At 32.3% G+C, this 15077-nt stretch overlaps 3 protein-coding genes across 4 annotated transcripts; 2 read left to right on the top strand and 1 right to left on the bottom strand.

Annotated features, from left to right (window-relative positions):
• Positions 1 to 1398: 1398 nt before the first annotated feature.
• LOC107406484 (DEK domain-containing chromatin-associated protein 1) lies at positions 1399 to 6571 on the top strand. 2 transcript variants are annotated; one of them, XM_048473697.2, is made up of 11 exons: positions 1399 to 2395; positions 2480 to 2513; positions 3626 to 3705; positions 3871 to 3930; positions 4059 to 4169; positions 4256 to 4336; positions 4437 to 4517; positions 4908 to 5424; positions 5749 to 5846; positions 5933 to 5963; positions 6041 to 6571. In XM_048473697.2, exons 1-11 carry the CDS (start codon positions 1871 to 1873, stop codon positions 6238 to 6240), a joined length of 1818 nt encoding a protein of 605 aa, XP_048329654.2. In that variant the 5' UTR covers positions 1399 to 1870; the 3' UTR covers positions 6241 to 6571. The 2 variants fall into 2 exon arrangements, with proteins under 2 accessions (XP_048329654.2, XP_048329653.2); XM_048473696.2 differs by having other exon boundaries at positions 4056 to 4169.
• A 1994-nt stretch (positions 6572 to 8565) lies between these two features.
• LOC107403469 (omega-hydroxypalmitate O-feruloyl transferase) lies at positions 8566 to 11002 on the top strand. Its single transcript, XM_016010354.4, has 3 exons — positions 8566 to 8718; positions 8869 to 9330; positions 9798 to 11002. Exons 2-3 carry the CDS (start codon positions 8890 to 8892, stop codon positions 10653 to 10655), a joined length of 1299 nt encoding a protein of 432 aa, XP_015865840.2. The 5' UTR covers positions 8566 to 8718; positions 8869 to 8889; the 3' UTR covers positions 10656 to 11002.
• A 2583-nt stretch (positions 11003 to 13585) lies between these two features.
• Positions 13586 to 14562, bottom strand: LOC107403461 (auxin-responsive protein SAUR71). Its single transcript, XM_016010347.4, has one exon. It carries the CDS (start codon positions 14244 to 14246, stop codon positions 13755 to 13757), a length of 492 nt encoding a protein of 163 aa, XP_015865833.3. The 5' UTR covers positions 14247 to 14562; the 3' UTR covers positions 13586 to 13754.
• Between the last annotated feature and the right edge of the window lie 515 nt (positions 14563 to 15077).

Genomic DNA, 15077 nt, shown 5'->3' with positions numbered 1-15077 from the left:
CTTATATCCAAACTATATATATTACAACTTTTGATGCATTATGGTTAAGACATGACAATCAAACAAGGTCTAAGGGACAAATCAACATCTTTGTTCAATTTCCGTAAAAGGTACATATACACCAAATCAAAACCTTAACTATAGAGAAAAAGAATTAGATAGAGATGACCTTATATGGCAATATCAATTTTGCTTTTAAAGGAAAATGGGGCAAATATTAGCTTCTGATCATAGCAAAGGTATTGATGATTTTGATAACTTTCATTTCAAATAGAAAAAGCAATATTATATGGGAAATATATATATAATAGTTTTACAGTACAAATAGTTCGTATTATAAAATTGTTCTATCCATATATATAAATATATATATATATATATAAAACACTTATCATCAGGACCAACCAAGTCTCAATTCAGGAATGAAGTTTCTGTATGAGAACCATTTTAAAGTACCACTAGAAAAGGTGGTCTAAAATAATTTAGACAATGAAAATATCAATGCTACAGTACATGACAAACTATTTGTCGCTTGTATTGGGCACTCTTCTTATCTTGTCATGGTTCATTGGCCATGGAATATGTAAATATATATATATATATATTATATATATATATGTATGTGTATATATATTTAATGATATTGAAATTGAAGAATTTAAATTACGATTGACTGAGTATAAAATAATTAAATTCGGGATCTATCCCTGTATGAATACGATAGCACGTTGGATGGGATCCAACACTATACATGTAATACAAAAAGGTCAATTTAAAAGGATGAATTTGAAATGCTAGCAAGTCAACAACACCTCCAAATTTTGATGCTTAATTTTCATGACTTTAAATGAAACTACCTATAAAATAGGGTCTAAAACTATTCTTATTTTAAGTACTTAAATTAAGTTGGGTCTAAATTTTGACAACTCATATAATTTGAATAAAAATCTTTGTTTTGCGTATGGTATATTAATTTTATCTGTAGATAATCCTTCATAAACTCATATAAAAAAATCTTTAATATAAGAAAATGGTTATTAATATTATTGTATGGTGGATATTCAATCAAACTATTTATCATCTTCGTCCAAAAGAGGGAAAAAAAAAAAATCAAAATCAACTATTTATCACCATCTTCTGCTTAAAACAGCTTAAGTTGCACAAAACAAACTCCAAATTCCAAATGTCAACATCACCAAAGTATGATATGATAAATATACACAAAAAAAAGTTTTATTTTTTTTTGGTTTCCAATTTCAAAACTAGGGGATTAAGAAGTAAACTGTAAAGTACATTTACCAAAATGACCACATCTGTTGGACACGTGGCAAGCAGAAAGGTCAGGTATTCAGTAAAAAAAGGACAGAAATCAAACAGACCCTTGAGTTTTTTTTAAACCTTTTTGGGAAGAAGAAGGAAAACATGGTTTGGGTACGAAAATTTTTGTTGAATGAAAATAAATTAAAAATAAAAATAAAAATTTGGCGAGCCCGCTATCAAAATTTTGGCATCAAATTTTGAAACCCCAACAAAACCAACCAACCCCCGCCCTTTCTCTCATTTTTTTTTTTTTTCTTTTTTTGGGTTCTCCCTATTTCACTTAACGCCTTAAAGCTCTGATTTTTATTTTCTCCCAAATTTCAATTTTTTCCCCCAAAATTTCTTAGATCCCAAAATTTCAAATTCCCTCCTTCTTCTTCTTCGTAGGCCCGGTCTGCTCTCTACCAGTACTCTAGAATTGCTAGGGTTTTTGATTTTTTTTCAATTTTGTTTTACCTTTTTCCCCAAAACCCCAAATCTAGGGTTTTAGGAAGTTCCTGTTAATTTTGTAGTTTGTTTTGTTTGTCTGTGTTCTGGTTTTTTCGAAGCCATGTCGTCGGAAACCCTAGAGGAGAAGAAGCCTGAAGATGAGGCTCCTATTGAAGACAAGGAGAGTAAAGTAGAGGAGAAAGAGGAGAAGGAACAGGAAGAAAGCAAAGAGAAAGAAGAGTGCAAAGAGAAAGAAGAGTGCAAAGAGGAAGGAAAAGTAAAGGAAGAGGAAGAAGAAAAGGAAGAGAAGGGTAATGTTAAGGAAGTTCCAGAGAAAGCTGGGTCGCTGGAAAACGAAGAGGAAGTGGAGGAGGAGGCTGAGGAAGAGAAAGAAGGTGAAGGGAGCGATGAGAAAAAAGGTAAGAGGGTTCGAAAGGGAAGTGGGAATAAAGACCAGAGTGTGTCTAAGAAGAGGGTTCGAGAACCGGCGGTGAAGAAAGCCGGTGAAGATTCGTTGGAGGAGAAGAAAGACCACCCTGTTACACCGGCCATTGAGAGGCCAGCCAGGGAGAGGAAACTGGTTGAGAGGTACTCCGCACCTTCCACTCCCAGGTCTTCGGCGAGTAAAGCTTTGTCAATTGAGAAGGTATGGTGGTGAACAACTCTCATATGGTTTGTTTCTTCGTTGATTCCTTTTCTGGGTCACAATGTGTTTCTTTTATGATTTCAGGGTCGTGGTACGCAGCTCAAGGATATTCCAAATGGTATGTTTTCAATTGCTTGGTGTTGTAATGGTGTTTTTTGTTGATGGACGTGTTGCGTAATATGCAAGGTTTGTGATGGGGTAATTAGTGCCTGCTATTTATGTTCAACTATTTGTCTCTGTTTTGGATGAGTGATTTTTTAAACTTTTATTATCCATTTTTTGTAAATAAAAAAGGGATGGGGGACATCGCTTATGGTGAACATTGTGTGTTCCTATTGTTTACAAGACTTGTAAATTCGTGATTATGCTGAATATTACAACTTATGAATTGATTTTCATACTATTTCCGAATTTTTGGCTTTGTATTTGTAAGTTATTGTCAAAACTTAGTAGTTTTAGGTGCTTTATGAAATTGTTAGCTGCAAAGTGATGTGGTTCCCTCCTGTCAGAATTTCCATCTTGGAAGATGATAATCGGTTGGATTTGTGTTGAGAATGTATAAGAATATGATAATGTTACTGCTGGTTTAAAATCTTGCTTACCGGATGCTTTTTTGATCTGGTACTTGCTTAATTTGATCCCATTTAACACTACAATCCACCTCCCTTTATTTAGAGGTCCATGTTCATTTGGATGTAATCCTTATAATGAATTTACAGATGCAGACTATTTTTTACCGTCTACTGTAAAATAACTAATTGGAAATACAGAATTTTGTTTTTTTATCATTCTCTGTTTGTTATGGTAAAATTGTTTTCTCAGTGGTTCTTGTGTCTCAAAAGAAAAGTTGTTTACTGCATATATTATGATATCCTTTTTGAATATAGACATGATTATGGTTGTCATCAGTGAAACAGAAAATGCTTTACACTCTAAGTTATTGATTTATGGTAAATTACCTGAATTTGCCTCTGATATATTGACAGTTTAGTGGCAGATGTAAATTTTTTGTGCAATTTATTTCAATGCGCTTCATATTGACTTTGTTATTAAGTTTGGTTTTTGACACATCAAATAATGGCATGCATGTTGAAGGTGGTATAAGTTTTCATCCCTTGTTTTGTCCAAGTTACCATGTGTCTATGTCTAGAAAGCATTATTTACTTCCATTTAAATTTCTTGTTACAGCAGCCTGGCCTGTTTTTTGTCTGATGTTGTAAACTGTTTCAGTGGCTTTCAAGCTTGCAAAGAGAAAACCTGACGACAATTTGCAATTACTTCATACAATACTTTTTGGGAAAAAAGCAAAGGTGATAAAATGATTTGCTTTTATTGGTTTGTTATTTTGAGGCTTTTGCTTTTCATTCCAATATTTGTGTTAAATCTCAGATAATGTGTTGTTGGAAACTAAAATTTGCTTCTCTACTAATCTATTCTCATCAATCTAAGTTTTTCACTTGTTGAAAATGTTGCAGGCACATAGTCTGAAGAGAAATATAGGTCAATTTTCAGGCTATGTGTGGGTCGAGAATGAGGTAATCTATGCCAAGTTTGATTCTTTCCATTCACCATTTTAAGTTTTAACTAACATACATAGTATCTTCTTGTATGCATGTGAATATGATGTTTTTCTTTTATTACTTGGTTTTTGATGTTTCAGCAGGAAAAGCAGAGGGCAAAAGTAAAGGAGAAGCTTGATAAGTGCATTAAAGAAAAATTAATGGATTTTTGTGATGTGCTCAATATTCCGATAAGTAAGGCTAGTACTCGAAAGGTAAGTGATAGTGTAATAATAATGAATAATATCTCCTCTGATGTGAGCAATTTATGCCATTGCTTATCTTCCTAGCATCCTTGCAGGAAGAACTTTCTGCAAGACTATTGGAGTTTTTGGAATCCCCACATGCTACGACTGACATTTTGCTGGCTGATAAGGAACAGGTTATATATCATTTCAGTTTTCTTATATTAGACACAGTGCTGGATGTATGTCTATTTGTCATGTTTTGGAGTTAAACCTCATTGCTTAACTGATTTTCAGAAAGGTCAAAAACGGAGGAGGAAGTCAACACAAAGCAAAAGTGGAAGTACTGGTGAAGCTTCTCCAGAAACACCAGCCAAGGTATGGCTTCATATGTAAGCATATAATATTTTAATTCCAAGGATTCCCCCACATGCATTCTCCCTAATTTGGAGATTTGGTTTTTAGTTTCTTTATTTAAGGATTTGTGCTTAAAACTAAAATAGTGTTCGTTGTGATACAGTAAGGCATGTGCTATGCTACTGATTTAGTTCCCTATCTTTCTGAAGGGAGATCTTAAATAATTTCATTTGTGTTCCTTTCTATGTATGATTTTTTTCCCCTTCTGTTAAATAGTGTATTTCTACCAAACAACATGACCCATGATTATTCTATTGCTTTGTGTTTTTCTAATTCTTGGTGTTCCAATATCATAGCATGAAGCTCCATTTTCATCTCATGATAATTTTTTTGTGGTTCTACTTTCTCAAGAAACAAAAACAAACTCCAAATGTTGGAAAAAAGAGAAAGGATTCATCCAAAGTTGAAGATGAGGGTGAAGATAAAGCTGAATCTTCAGATGTGAAAGATGACTCTCATGAAGAAGAGAATGAAGATACAGTGCACGAAGAAAGTGGTCATGGTGATAAATCTGATGAAGAGGAAGAGGATAAGAAGGACCAGCAGTCAACCCCAAAAAGTTCATCCAAAAGGGCTGTGAAGGAGAGCACGGGGAGCAAAACTGGGGGCAAGACTGCACCGGTCAAAAAGAGCACCCCTGCAAAGTCTACGAAGAACCCTGCAGAGTCTACGCCTAAAAAATTTAGGTCTTCCTCAAAAAGAGGTGCAAGTGATGCTGATGGAACTTCTGGTTCACGGTCCAAATCAAAGGGATCAACCTCTAAAAAACAGAAGATTGAGAAGGAAGGTGAGAAGGATGTCAAGGTCAAAGCTGCAAGCAAGAAAAAGTCAAGCAGGTCGTCATCAAAAGTTTCAGCCAAGGATCAAGGTGAGTTGTTTTGTGTTTATGCGCTCTTGACTCTTGTAATCAAGGATGATAGATTTGGTTTAGAGATTTGATGTAAAGGATTATCTCAAGTGGCGTTTGATTTGATTCAAATAATTGTTGGGCACTAGATCACTCACCCTTCTGTTGAATTTAATTAGGTTATTGGGTACTAAGTACATGTAAGTTTGAAGAGGTCGTTGTTATACTTTTCTCTGATTATTGGACTATGATCTTTGGGTTGTGGAAGGTTTTGATTGATTCTTTGTTTTGAGAGTTATAATAGTGATGGGTATTCTAATGGTTTAAAGTTCATGCTTGAAATAGTGAAAGGGAAAAACAGCAAGAAGGCCAAGGCAGAGCCCACCAAAGAAGAGATGCATTCAGTAATTGTTGATATCCTGAAGCGAGTGGATTTCAATACTGTATGTAATTCTGGTACCTGTAGTAGTTTTGTTTCTTGTAATTCCAATTTGTGTATCATCCTCAAATATTCTATATTTTGATGCAGGCAACTTTATCTGATATTCTCAGGCAACTAGGTAATGCTCTCTTGTTTTTTTGTTACACTACCAACAAAAATTGACTTGGCTAACCTTTCAAATGCAACTTCTTTTAGGTTCCCATTTTGGGGTGGATTTAATGCACAGAAAAGCAGAGGTGAAGGATATAATCACTGAAGTGATAAATAACATGAGTGATGAAGAAGATGAAGGGGATGAAGCTGAGGAGAATACCGAAGCTGGCGATGATGGAGAGAAAGATGAAGACAAGGATGATGATGATGATGAGCAGGATGGTGATGATGATGATGATTAGTTCATTTGTGGCTGGAAGATGTGCATGACCAATTGCAGATGATGAGGATTGAGGTGTATGATGGTGCATGGACGAGGTTGTTGACCCTTAACAGTGGTTGTTTCAAGCAGTTGTGGAAATTGATAAACTATCTTTGGGATGCTAGATCCTTGACCCGACTGGGTGTGTTTGTAGTCTGTACCATATATATTTATCTCTCTGTAGTGATAACAATTTTTTTTTTTTTTTTTTCTCTTAGATATTACTCCCATAATTTAAAAAATTTTAGCTGTAATTGTTAGTCTTTGTTCCTTCAGATTAGTAAGTGGATTCTTTTTGGTCGATTATTCCCCATCAGCTTGTTTACAATATATATGTATGTATACATACGCACACGCGCACACACATATAAATGCAGGCACACAGGTCTATGTATATATATGCATATTGGTTACTGATATTATTGCTTTCCGAGGATATTGGATCTTGGACGTTTAAAATGGATAATACGATAAGCTACAAATTGGAAATCATTCATGGAATTTTAATGCCGTAGTCTTTTTTTTTTTTTTTTAAAAAAAAGGAAAAATCCAAGAAACATGAGGGTTTAAAGCGTGACTTTTATCCAAAGAGAAAATAATAAAAATAAAAAACCAAGCTTTTTTCTGCATTTTTTATTTTTTGTTTTAAATAAAAACACTGACAAATCTGCAAAATTCATCAAACAAAAGAAATGTTGGTAGGTATATATATATATATATATTTTTTTTTTTTGCTGGTTATATATACATCCATGACGGGAGAGTTTGTAAATTCTGTAATAATTTTTAAGCAAGGTCTTGAATAAATATCATATGAGCAAATTTTGAGTTTTATTATTTTAATCATTAATTTCATTTGTTATGTTCAAAGATAATATTTTCTTGGAGTTGTTATTACACAAATAAAATTAGGGTGGAAAAATCTGTGCGTATTGCGAGTGTTAATTCGGATGTGGGTATTATTGGTTTTTTCAAATTTTCAATTATTTTATTTTATTTTTTGGTGAAAGGGGTATTATTGTTGCCTAGATAAGCTTTCATTTCCTAATTTGATTGTGTTACGTTATATATACTTTATATTATCTGTATATGGTTGTGTTTGTTCGTATAATGCAATCTCTTGTCGGCTGCTCAATCCTCCACCTTTTTTATTTTTTAATAATTTGACGAAAATAATTCAATTGAAACATTCAACCCATTCTATGAACTCAATTTGATTGATAAACAATATTTTATAATATACATCACAAAATTTTAAAAAGCTTATAACAAAATTTGTGTCATCAATGTCTTTTAACATTTTCCATCTTATCCTGCATTGCATGCATTTCTATTAAACATACGCAGAAGAAGACTTGTCGGTAATTCGGCGATGCTTAAACATCAAAGCAGATTTTTTTCATACAACACAAGATTTTGCAGAGATATGCTACCCCATTAATTTAATTTCAACTGAAATTAGGGTTAAACCAAAAGGAAGAATCTCAAACAATAATATAATTGCTTAATTGTACTCTCAAAAAAGTTGATTGAAAAGTTCCAAAGAAATGATAAATCTTATACGTTACACATTCTCACTCAGAGCTCTGCAATGATAATCCCACAATATTACCAACATTGGAATTTAGTGATTTCTTTTCAACTAAACATATGTATATATGGATATATGTATATATATATATATATAGATTTTCGGAACCATAATTGAATTTTTCTTATAAGATTATCCAAAGTCAAAGTTGATCCAATTGGACCGCTACCACATGGAATGGAGGCTTTTTTATTTATTTATTTTTTTGTGATAAAAAATGGAGGTTGGGTTGGTTTACATTATTTCATCAATTTTGTCGCAAATTCATAGACCCAACCCATTTAAGGCAACCAAGATTTCATCATAATTCAAATGGTTTATAATAGAAGAAGAAAGTAATTTTGGTTAAATTATTTGAAGACAAGTAGACCAAGTAACCTAAAAGTTTTGGATGCCAACCACACCAACCAAACCTCACAATCTCTCTCTCTCTCTCTCTTTCTTTTTTCACGCTAAACTCTTTGGCTGGTAATGTTTTGGTTCACTGACCAGTAGCCTACCTCAGCCTCCCTATTGAGCTTAGGCACGTTCTCTAGAACAAAAAGACCAAATATTCAAAACAAGATCAAAACCTAAAAAGAAAAAATAAAAAATAATTCCATAAAAACACCAATTCTGTCCCTATCTTTCTTGAAGAAAGCTTTTCAGACATGAAAATAATTGCGTATGAACCACTTCCAATTCGACCTCAGCAACTGTCCCCTTCATATATTAAAATTTCGTTTAACCAATACAGCTAAATAGTCAAATTTCTGGTCCAATTCTTCCTATATAATACCAATTCCTTTCCAAAAAGTTATACAACAATATCTTAGTTTTTATCAATTCCAAAATTTTGGTTCTTTGATCATATTACTGCATTTTCAGGTATAATATTTTCATTTCCTAACCAATTCTGCATTGCTTTTCCTGTTTTATTTGCATGTAGTCCATGCTATAATTCTTTCATATTCTCAAAAACTGAATTCTGGGTTATGTTTTTTTTTTTTTTTTTTTTTAAAATTTTTTTGGGTCTAGAACAAAGAGTTTTTTTTTCAAATGGAGAGTGTGAATAAGAAGACATTTGAACTTGGTGTACACCAAGAAGAACCAACACTTGTTCCTCCAGCAGAGGAAACAGAGAAGGGATTGTATTTCCTATCGAACCTGGACCAGAACATCGCGGTGACTGTTCGTACGATTTACTGCTTCAAATCTGATACAAGAGGCAATGAGGAAGCTGTTGAAGTTATCAAGAATGCTTTGTCTACAGTTCTTGTTCATTACTACCCGCTCGCTGGAAGATTAACAATAAGCTCAGAAGGGAAACTTATAGTGGATTGTACAGGAGAAGGTGCTGTATTTGTTGAGGCTGAAGCTAACTGTGGTATAGAAGAAATAGGTGACATAACAAAGCCTGACCCTGTGACCCTTGGGAAGCTGGTTTATGATATTCCTGGTGCCAAGAACATTCTTGAGATTCCTCCTCTCGTTGCTCAGGTTTTGCATCTCTCAAAGTTTTTTTCCATTTTTTTCTGATTTAGTTTCTTATAAAGAACTTGAAATGTGAATTAAAAAGAATAATGACATAAGAGAAGACAATCTCAATTCTCAAACTTGTTACTCCCTGGAAGTTAAGACAGTCAAAAGTGTCTAGGACAATAACATCTAAATGTTTAACAAAATGTGACATAACTCTCAAACTAGTTTATTTCAATTTTATTTTCAAAATTTAATTTGGATGTAGAAGCCAAAAGGATTACTTTTACATATTTGGGTGTTCTGAAGCATCTCATTGTTCTAGTGTCTTGCTTGGGTTACAAGCAAGTTTGGAATATCAGGGTTCCTTAGTTTAATCGAGTTTAATGCCCTTTTTTTTTTTTTTTTTTTTTTTTTTTTTTTTGTTATATCTAAATCTATGAACAGTTCCAAAATAGTTTCCTGTGCTAAAAATCTCATAATTGCAGGTGACCAAGTTTAAATGTGGAGGGTTTGTTCTTGGTCTTTGTATGAACCATTGCATGTTTGATGGGCTTGGAGCTATGGAATTTGTGAACTCATGGGGCGAAACTGCCAGGGGTTTACCTTTAAAAGTTCCTCCATTCCTAGACAGAAGCATACTCAAAGCAAGAAACCCACCAAAAATAGAGTCTCTACACCATGAATTTGCTGAGATACAAGATATATCAGACACCAGCAAACTCTATGAAGAAGAAATGCTTTACAGATCCTTCTGTTTCGATCCCGAAAAGCTTCAACACCTCAAAGAAAAAGTCATGGCAGATGGGGTTCTTAAAAAATGCACAACATTTGAATCCCTCTCTGCTTTTGTCTGGAAATCTAGAACTCAGGCTTTAAGGATGAAACCTAACCAGAAAACAAAGCTCCTCTTTGCAGTAGATGGTCGTCCAAGATTTGAACCACCAATTCCAAAAGGGTATTTTGGCAATGCAATTGTGTTGACAAATTCAATATGCAATACTGGAGAAATGTTGGAAAACCCAATCTCATTCTCCGTGGGACTTGTTCAAAAGGCAGTCCAAATGGTCACAGACAATTATATGAGATCTGCCATAGATTACTTTGAAATGACCAGAGCTAGGCCTTCTCTTGCAGCTACTCTTCTGATCACAACCTGGTCTAGACTGTCTTTTCACACCACAGATTTTGGTTGGGGAGAGCCTGTTTTATCAGGACCAGTGGCTTTGCCAGAGAAGGAAGTGATTTTATTCCTTTCTCATGGAAAAGAGAGGAAAAGCATAAATGTTCTTTTGGGTTTGCCAGCTTCTGCAATGAAGATCTTTGAGGAGTTGATGCAGATATGAAGATGGAAAATTCTATATTATACAACCAAATTGTTCTTAATTAAAAAAGTAATTCAGAAAAATTAATTTTTCTATTTTTATTTGAAGCATTTGTTATACATTGTGTTATTATTGGTTGTGAAATGGATTCAGGGTTACTGAGATCTTGAATCAGTTTGTTGTTGGTGTTATAGGAGTAAAGCTCATCCGACAAGTTTAGTGCAATTCAATAGTGGGGATGGATTACTCTTTGGAAATAAAAGGACAATATAATCTTTTAAGACAAATGTCCCTTTTAATCTTCTACGTTCTTTATTCAAGTTTCTTGCTCAGTTGAGAAAAACAGTGATGAGAAAAATGGTACACCAGATTCTCTTTGTAACAGCACTTTATTTATTTATTTATTTATTTTTTTATTTTTGTGGGGCTAATATCAAAAAGAAAATAATTAGGTCCAAATTTCATATCACTACAGAGGAAAAATTAAGAATTTAGTAACCATTCGAAATCATATTTGGGAAATACTTTTAGACAGATAAATCAGATAAGAATGGTACCATTGCAGAAAATTATAATAGCATCTAACTTAGCGATATATATATATATATAGTAATAACATTTTTTTTTTAACATAGTAATAAGATGATCAAACAAAACTAAATGTTCCTTTGGAATCCAGAATACAAAAGAGAAACAAAAGCAACTTTGCTTGTCAAAGTTGAATTTTCCCATAAAAAACAGTTGTTCCATTGAAAATTACTTTTAAACTGTTTCTTCAATTTTCCATCGACTAAAAATTATTATCTCAACTTTAGATTCATAACTTAACCAATTGAAAAAAAAAAAAAAAAAAATCATAAAATAATAATAATAATCCTTTAAATCCAATTATCCAATTCCTTTATGGGGTGAGCCCTCAATACTATTTTACTTATTCTTTTTTCTGTATTATTTATTTATTTTTGGTTCTGCTTATATATATATTTAACAACAAAGATTTAAGATATAGTTATAAGTAACATCGTAGTTAATATCAAACTTAAAAAAGGAACATCTGAGAATGATGGATCGTGGGTAGGGTACCAAGGTCAAGAACATTGATCATTCCAATTCTTCTGTCGGTAGTCTTAAGGGCCATTTTGCCTTCCTTGGGCCCAATTCCATACATTAATAAGGCCCACAAAAGAAGGAATATCAAGTTAGGCCCATTATTGTCTATCTTGGACCATTCTATTTATTCTTTTGGGGTTCTTTCAGCACAACCACTTTTTCTCCCTACAGACAAATACTTTATGTACGAAGCTCCCAAAATATTCCTATTTATTAAATAAATATTATTTTATTTTCACATAGCTGAACGTTGTTTGCATGTTCACTGGACTTCATTCAAACAATAGTATGGTAATCATTATTTACTAGCCAAACATTCAACACTGGTTTAGTAGGTAAATGTTGAAGATATTTAAATGAAGTTACTTTAAAATTTGTTTGGTTTCCTACAACCAAACCATATAAATATGTTCAAGAAACCATAGCTAAACATACATTCAATATTTCAAAAACAAATTCTCTATTATGTTCTCAAATGTAAAGCTTTAAATCAACTCAAATATGACAGAATCTACCGTAAATTTTATTTAATGATTTTAATAGCAGTACTACGTGATAGAGGAGATTTAATGAATAAATAAAATCTCAATTTAACCATATAATTTTTAAAAATAAAATTCACATGAAAAAGTTCAATTGGAGGTATCCTCTTTGATAAAATGAAGTTGGGGTAGAAGCATTGGTCGTGCAAATAGAAGCCCCCAACTTTTTTTATTTTTTATTTTTAGTTTTGGTTAACCAAAAAATCAAATGTCCCTCAACTTAATTCCCAATTAGGCTTAAAGAGTATTTCGTAGAAATACTACCAACTAATTTGCGTAGCATTGAAATTTAAATTACTTTGCAGCAAAGACAAATACATTGAGGCAGATTGTTATAGGAAACTCTTTAATTTTAGTTCAAACATAAATTAAGATTCTATTTAGTTTATAGTTAGAATTTTATAAATTATCAAGAAAAGGAATGTAAACGTTTTTTTTTTTTTTTTTTTTTTTTAAATCAAAATGGAATGTAAACGTTATATGATAATATTGTTTCGCTTGTATATTTCCCTTGGAAGATTTTAATTAAAAAAAAGCACTTCCTTTTGATCAAATAAGACCAATAAGACTAATACATTTTTCAAAAAACAAAATAAGACTAATATAAGAATGGGTTTAATAACCTACAAATCTTATCTATATCATCCTTATTATATATTAAAGGGCCATTCTTTTTTTTTTTTTTTTTTTTTTAGTTCCCCTATTCCAAAGTTTTAAATTTTGTTTTCCAAACAAAAAAAGTTTTAAATGTTGGTTCACATGATCATCATCTCAACCCAGCCCAGAGGGCAAAGTCAACAAGTTTGTAGTACCTTTCCCAGGAAAATCCAAGTCTTTATAAAGGATTTTGGATTTTGAATTAAAGCACCTATAGTTTCAAACCCGTGAAGAAGAATAAGATGAAACAAAAGGATTGTATAAGATTTCAGCAATATTAATGTAAATAATTTTTTTTTTATTTTTTAATTTTAATGAAGTGTTTGGATAGTGGTAAAATTTATGGATCCCAGTAAAAAATAAATTTCATAATATGGAAAACTAACAAGAAAAATGAATCATACTAAAGAAGTGTTATCTTAAAATTATCTGAGAAACTGATTTTATGTATTTTTTTAAATATAATTTTATTCTTTACTTTTAATGTATAAATTTATTTAATTACTTGTAAATCTTATTTTATTTTATAATTAACCAAACATTATAAAAATGATCCAAAAAAATTCATTCTTAGAAATTTGAATTCCAAAAAACTAATTCTCTAAAATTAGTTTTCTTCAATATTTCTTCTTTTACTAAACACCCCATAGATTTACATTACATATGTATTATATACTTTTGCAGTAGAGTTCTTTTTCCACTTTTCCTAAATTACTAATAACAAGCTAAAATTTAGGAAAAAAAAGAAAAAGAAAAAAAAAGAAAAAAAGAAAAACAAAAGCCATAAACAAATTAATGATCTGATAAACTCTCAAATGTGATTGAGAACCTTATAACCTCCATAACCATTACTGATTCTGCTATAGTTTGAACGACATGGGCTAAGAAGAACTAAGCTACAATTAGGACTTGCTGCAAAATCTTCATCACCGCTTTCCATCTCTGCAAGTACCTTATAGAATGAATCAACATCACAGGGAAGCAATATAGGACCTTCACTATTAAACCCATATTCCATTTCAGCGTCCTCTAAAAGCATCTTGAAGAGAGGATGGTTAGCCAACTCTGTCTTAACCACAAACCTCTGTTTCTGCACCCCAACATATACTGAAAAACAACCTTCCGGAGCCACTTGTCGCTTCTGTTTCCTCTCTGATGGTGCTGTTCTGCATCTTCTCAATGAATTCATCATAGAGCTTGATGATGATGATGATGATGACGAGCCTCCATTTCCAAATGAAAGACACCTCTCCCATGCCTTGCAGATCAAATTCTTCTTCCATTTTGCTTTTACGACATCCATTTCGACAAGAAAAACTTTATAAACTTACGAAAAAAGAGCTTTGCTTTAGGTTATTTAGCTAATTTTTGGCCCTTTGTATAGTGCTAAAAAAAAAAAAAAATGAATGCTCTAAGACTATATGATAATAGATGAACAAAGTTTTGATGAACTAAAAGATAAAGCTCAAGAAGACCTGTAGCTCAAGAAATGTAAGATCAAGAAGAGTTTATACATATATATAGATATAGATATAGATAGATAGACACAGAAATATGCAGAAGACAACTTCACGAGGTATGCTTATAATGAGAGAGTTGAAGAAGAGAAGCGTTTTTAAGTGGACAATGTGTGAGTAGGAAAGGCGGCACTCTTGTATAAACCCATACCTGTAGGCTACATATTATATAAAATATATATTATAGTTGTATATGTATATGTGTGTATTGCATACAATATATTATAAAATTTATTAATATTACTCAATCTCAATTATATGGTGTTTGTCAACGATCCTCAATAACGCCGATAGATTTTGAATATGGGAGTTATTTGTTTTACAAAACAAAATAAAAAAGTCATATGGAGACAAAAGAGAAAGCCACTTCTTTGTGTTTTCAACGACTGAGCGCAGTGCCAAGAAAAAAAAAAAAAAAAAAAACAGGATAAGAGAGAAAACAAATTAATAATTGAAAAGTAGTGGTGCATGTGTCCAAATACACAATAAGTAATAAATTAATCACAAACCAACGCCAATATAATATTATAGATTTATTAAAGAGGGAAGAAAAAGTAGCAGTGGTACTAGTGAGATCATGATTGATAATGAAACCCTCTGTGGATGCCACAAATTGT

This window comes from Ziziphus jujuba, chromosome 2, assembly GCF_031755915.1.
Source record: "Ziziphus jujuba cultivar Dongzao chromosome 2, ASM3175591v1".
NCBI classification, from domain to species: Eukaryota; Viridiplantae; Streptophyta; class Magnoliopsida; order Rosales; family Rhamnaceae; genus Ziziphus; species Ziziphus jujuba.
This window is presented reverse-complemented; position numbering and strand designations above follow the sequence as displayed.

Bases quoted from the DNA above. Each gene is read 5' to 3' on its own strand.
- LOC107403469 (XM_016010354.4), top strand. From the start codon at position 8,890: ATGGAGAGTGTGAATAAGAAGACATTTGAACTTGGTGTACACCAAGAA. The intron at 9,331-9,797 runs GTTTTGCATCTC...TCATAATTGCAG, and splicing joins TTCCTCCTCTCGTTGCTCAG to GTGACCAAGTTTAAATGTGG.
- LOC107403461 (XM_016010347.4), bottom strand. From the start codon at position 14,246: ATGGATGTCGTAAAAGCAAAATGGAAGAAGAATTTGATCTGCAAGGCA.
- LOC107406484 (XM_048473696.2), top strand. From the start codon at position 1,871: ATGTCGTCGGAAACCCTAGAGGAGAAGAAGCCTGAAGATGAGGCTCCT. The intron at 5,425-5,748 runs GTGAGTTGTTTT...TGCTTGAAATAG, and splicing joins AGTTTCAGCCAAGGATCAAG to TGAAAGGGAAAAACAGCAAG. The intron at 5,964-6,040 runs GTAATGCTCTCT...AACTTCTTTTAG, and splicing joins TGATATTCTCAGGCAACTAG to GTTCCCATTTTGGGGTGGAT.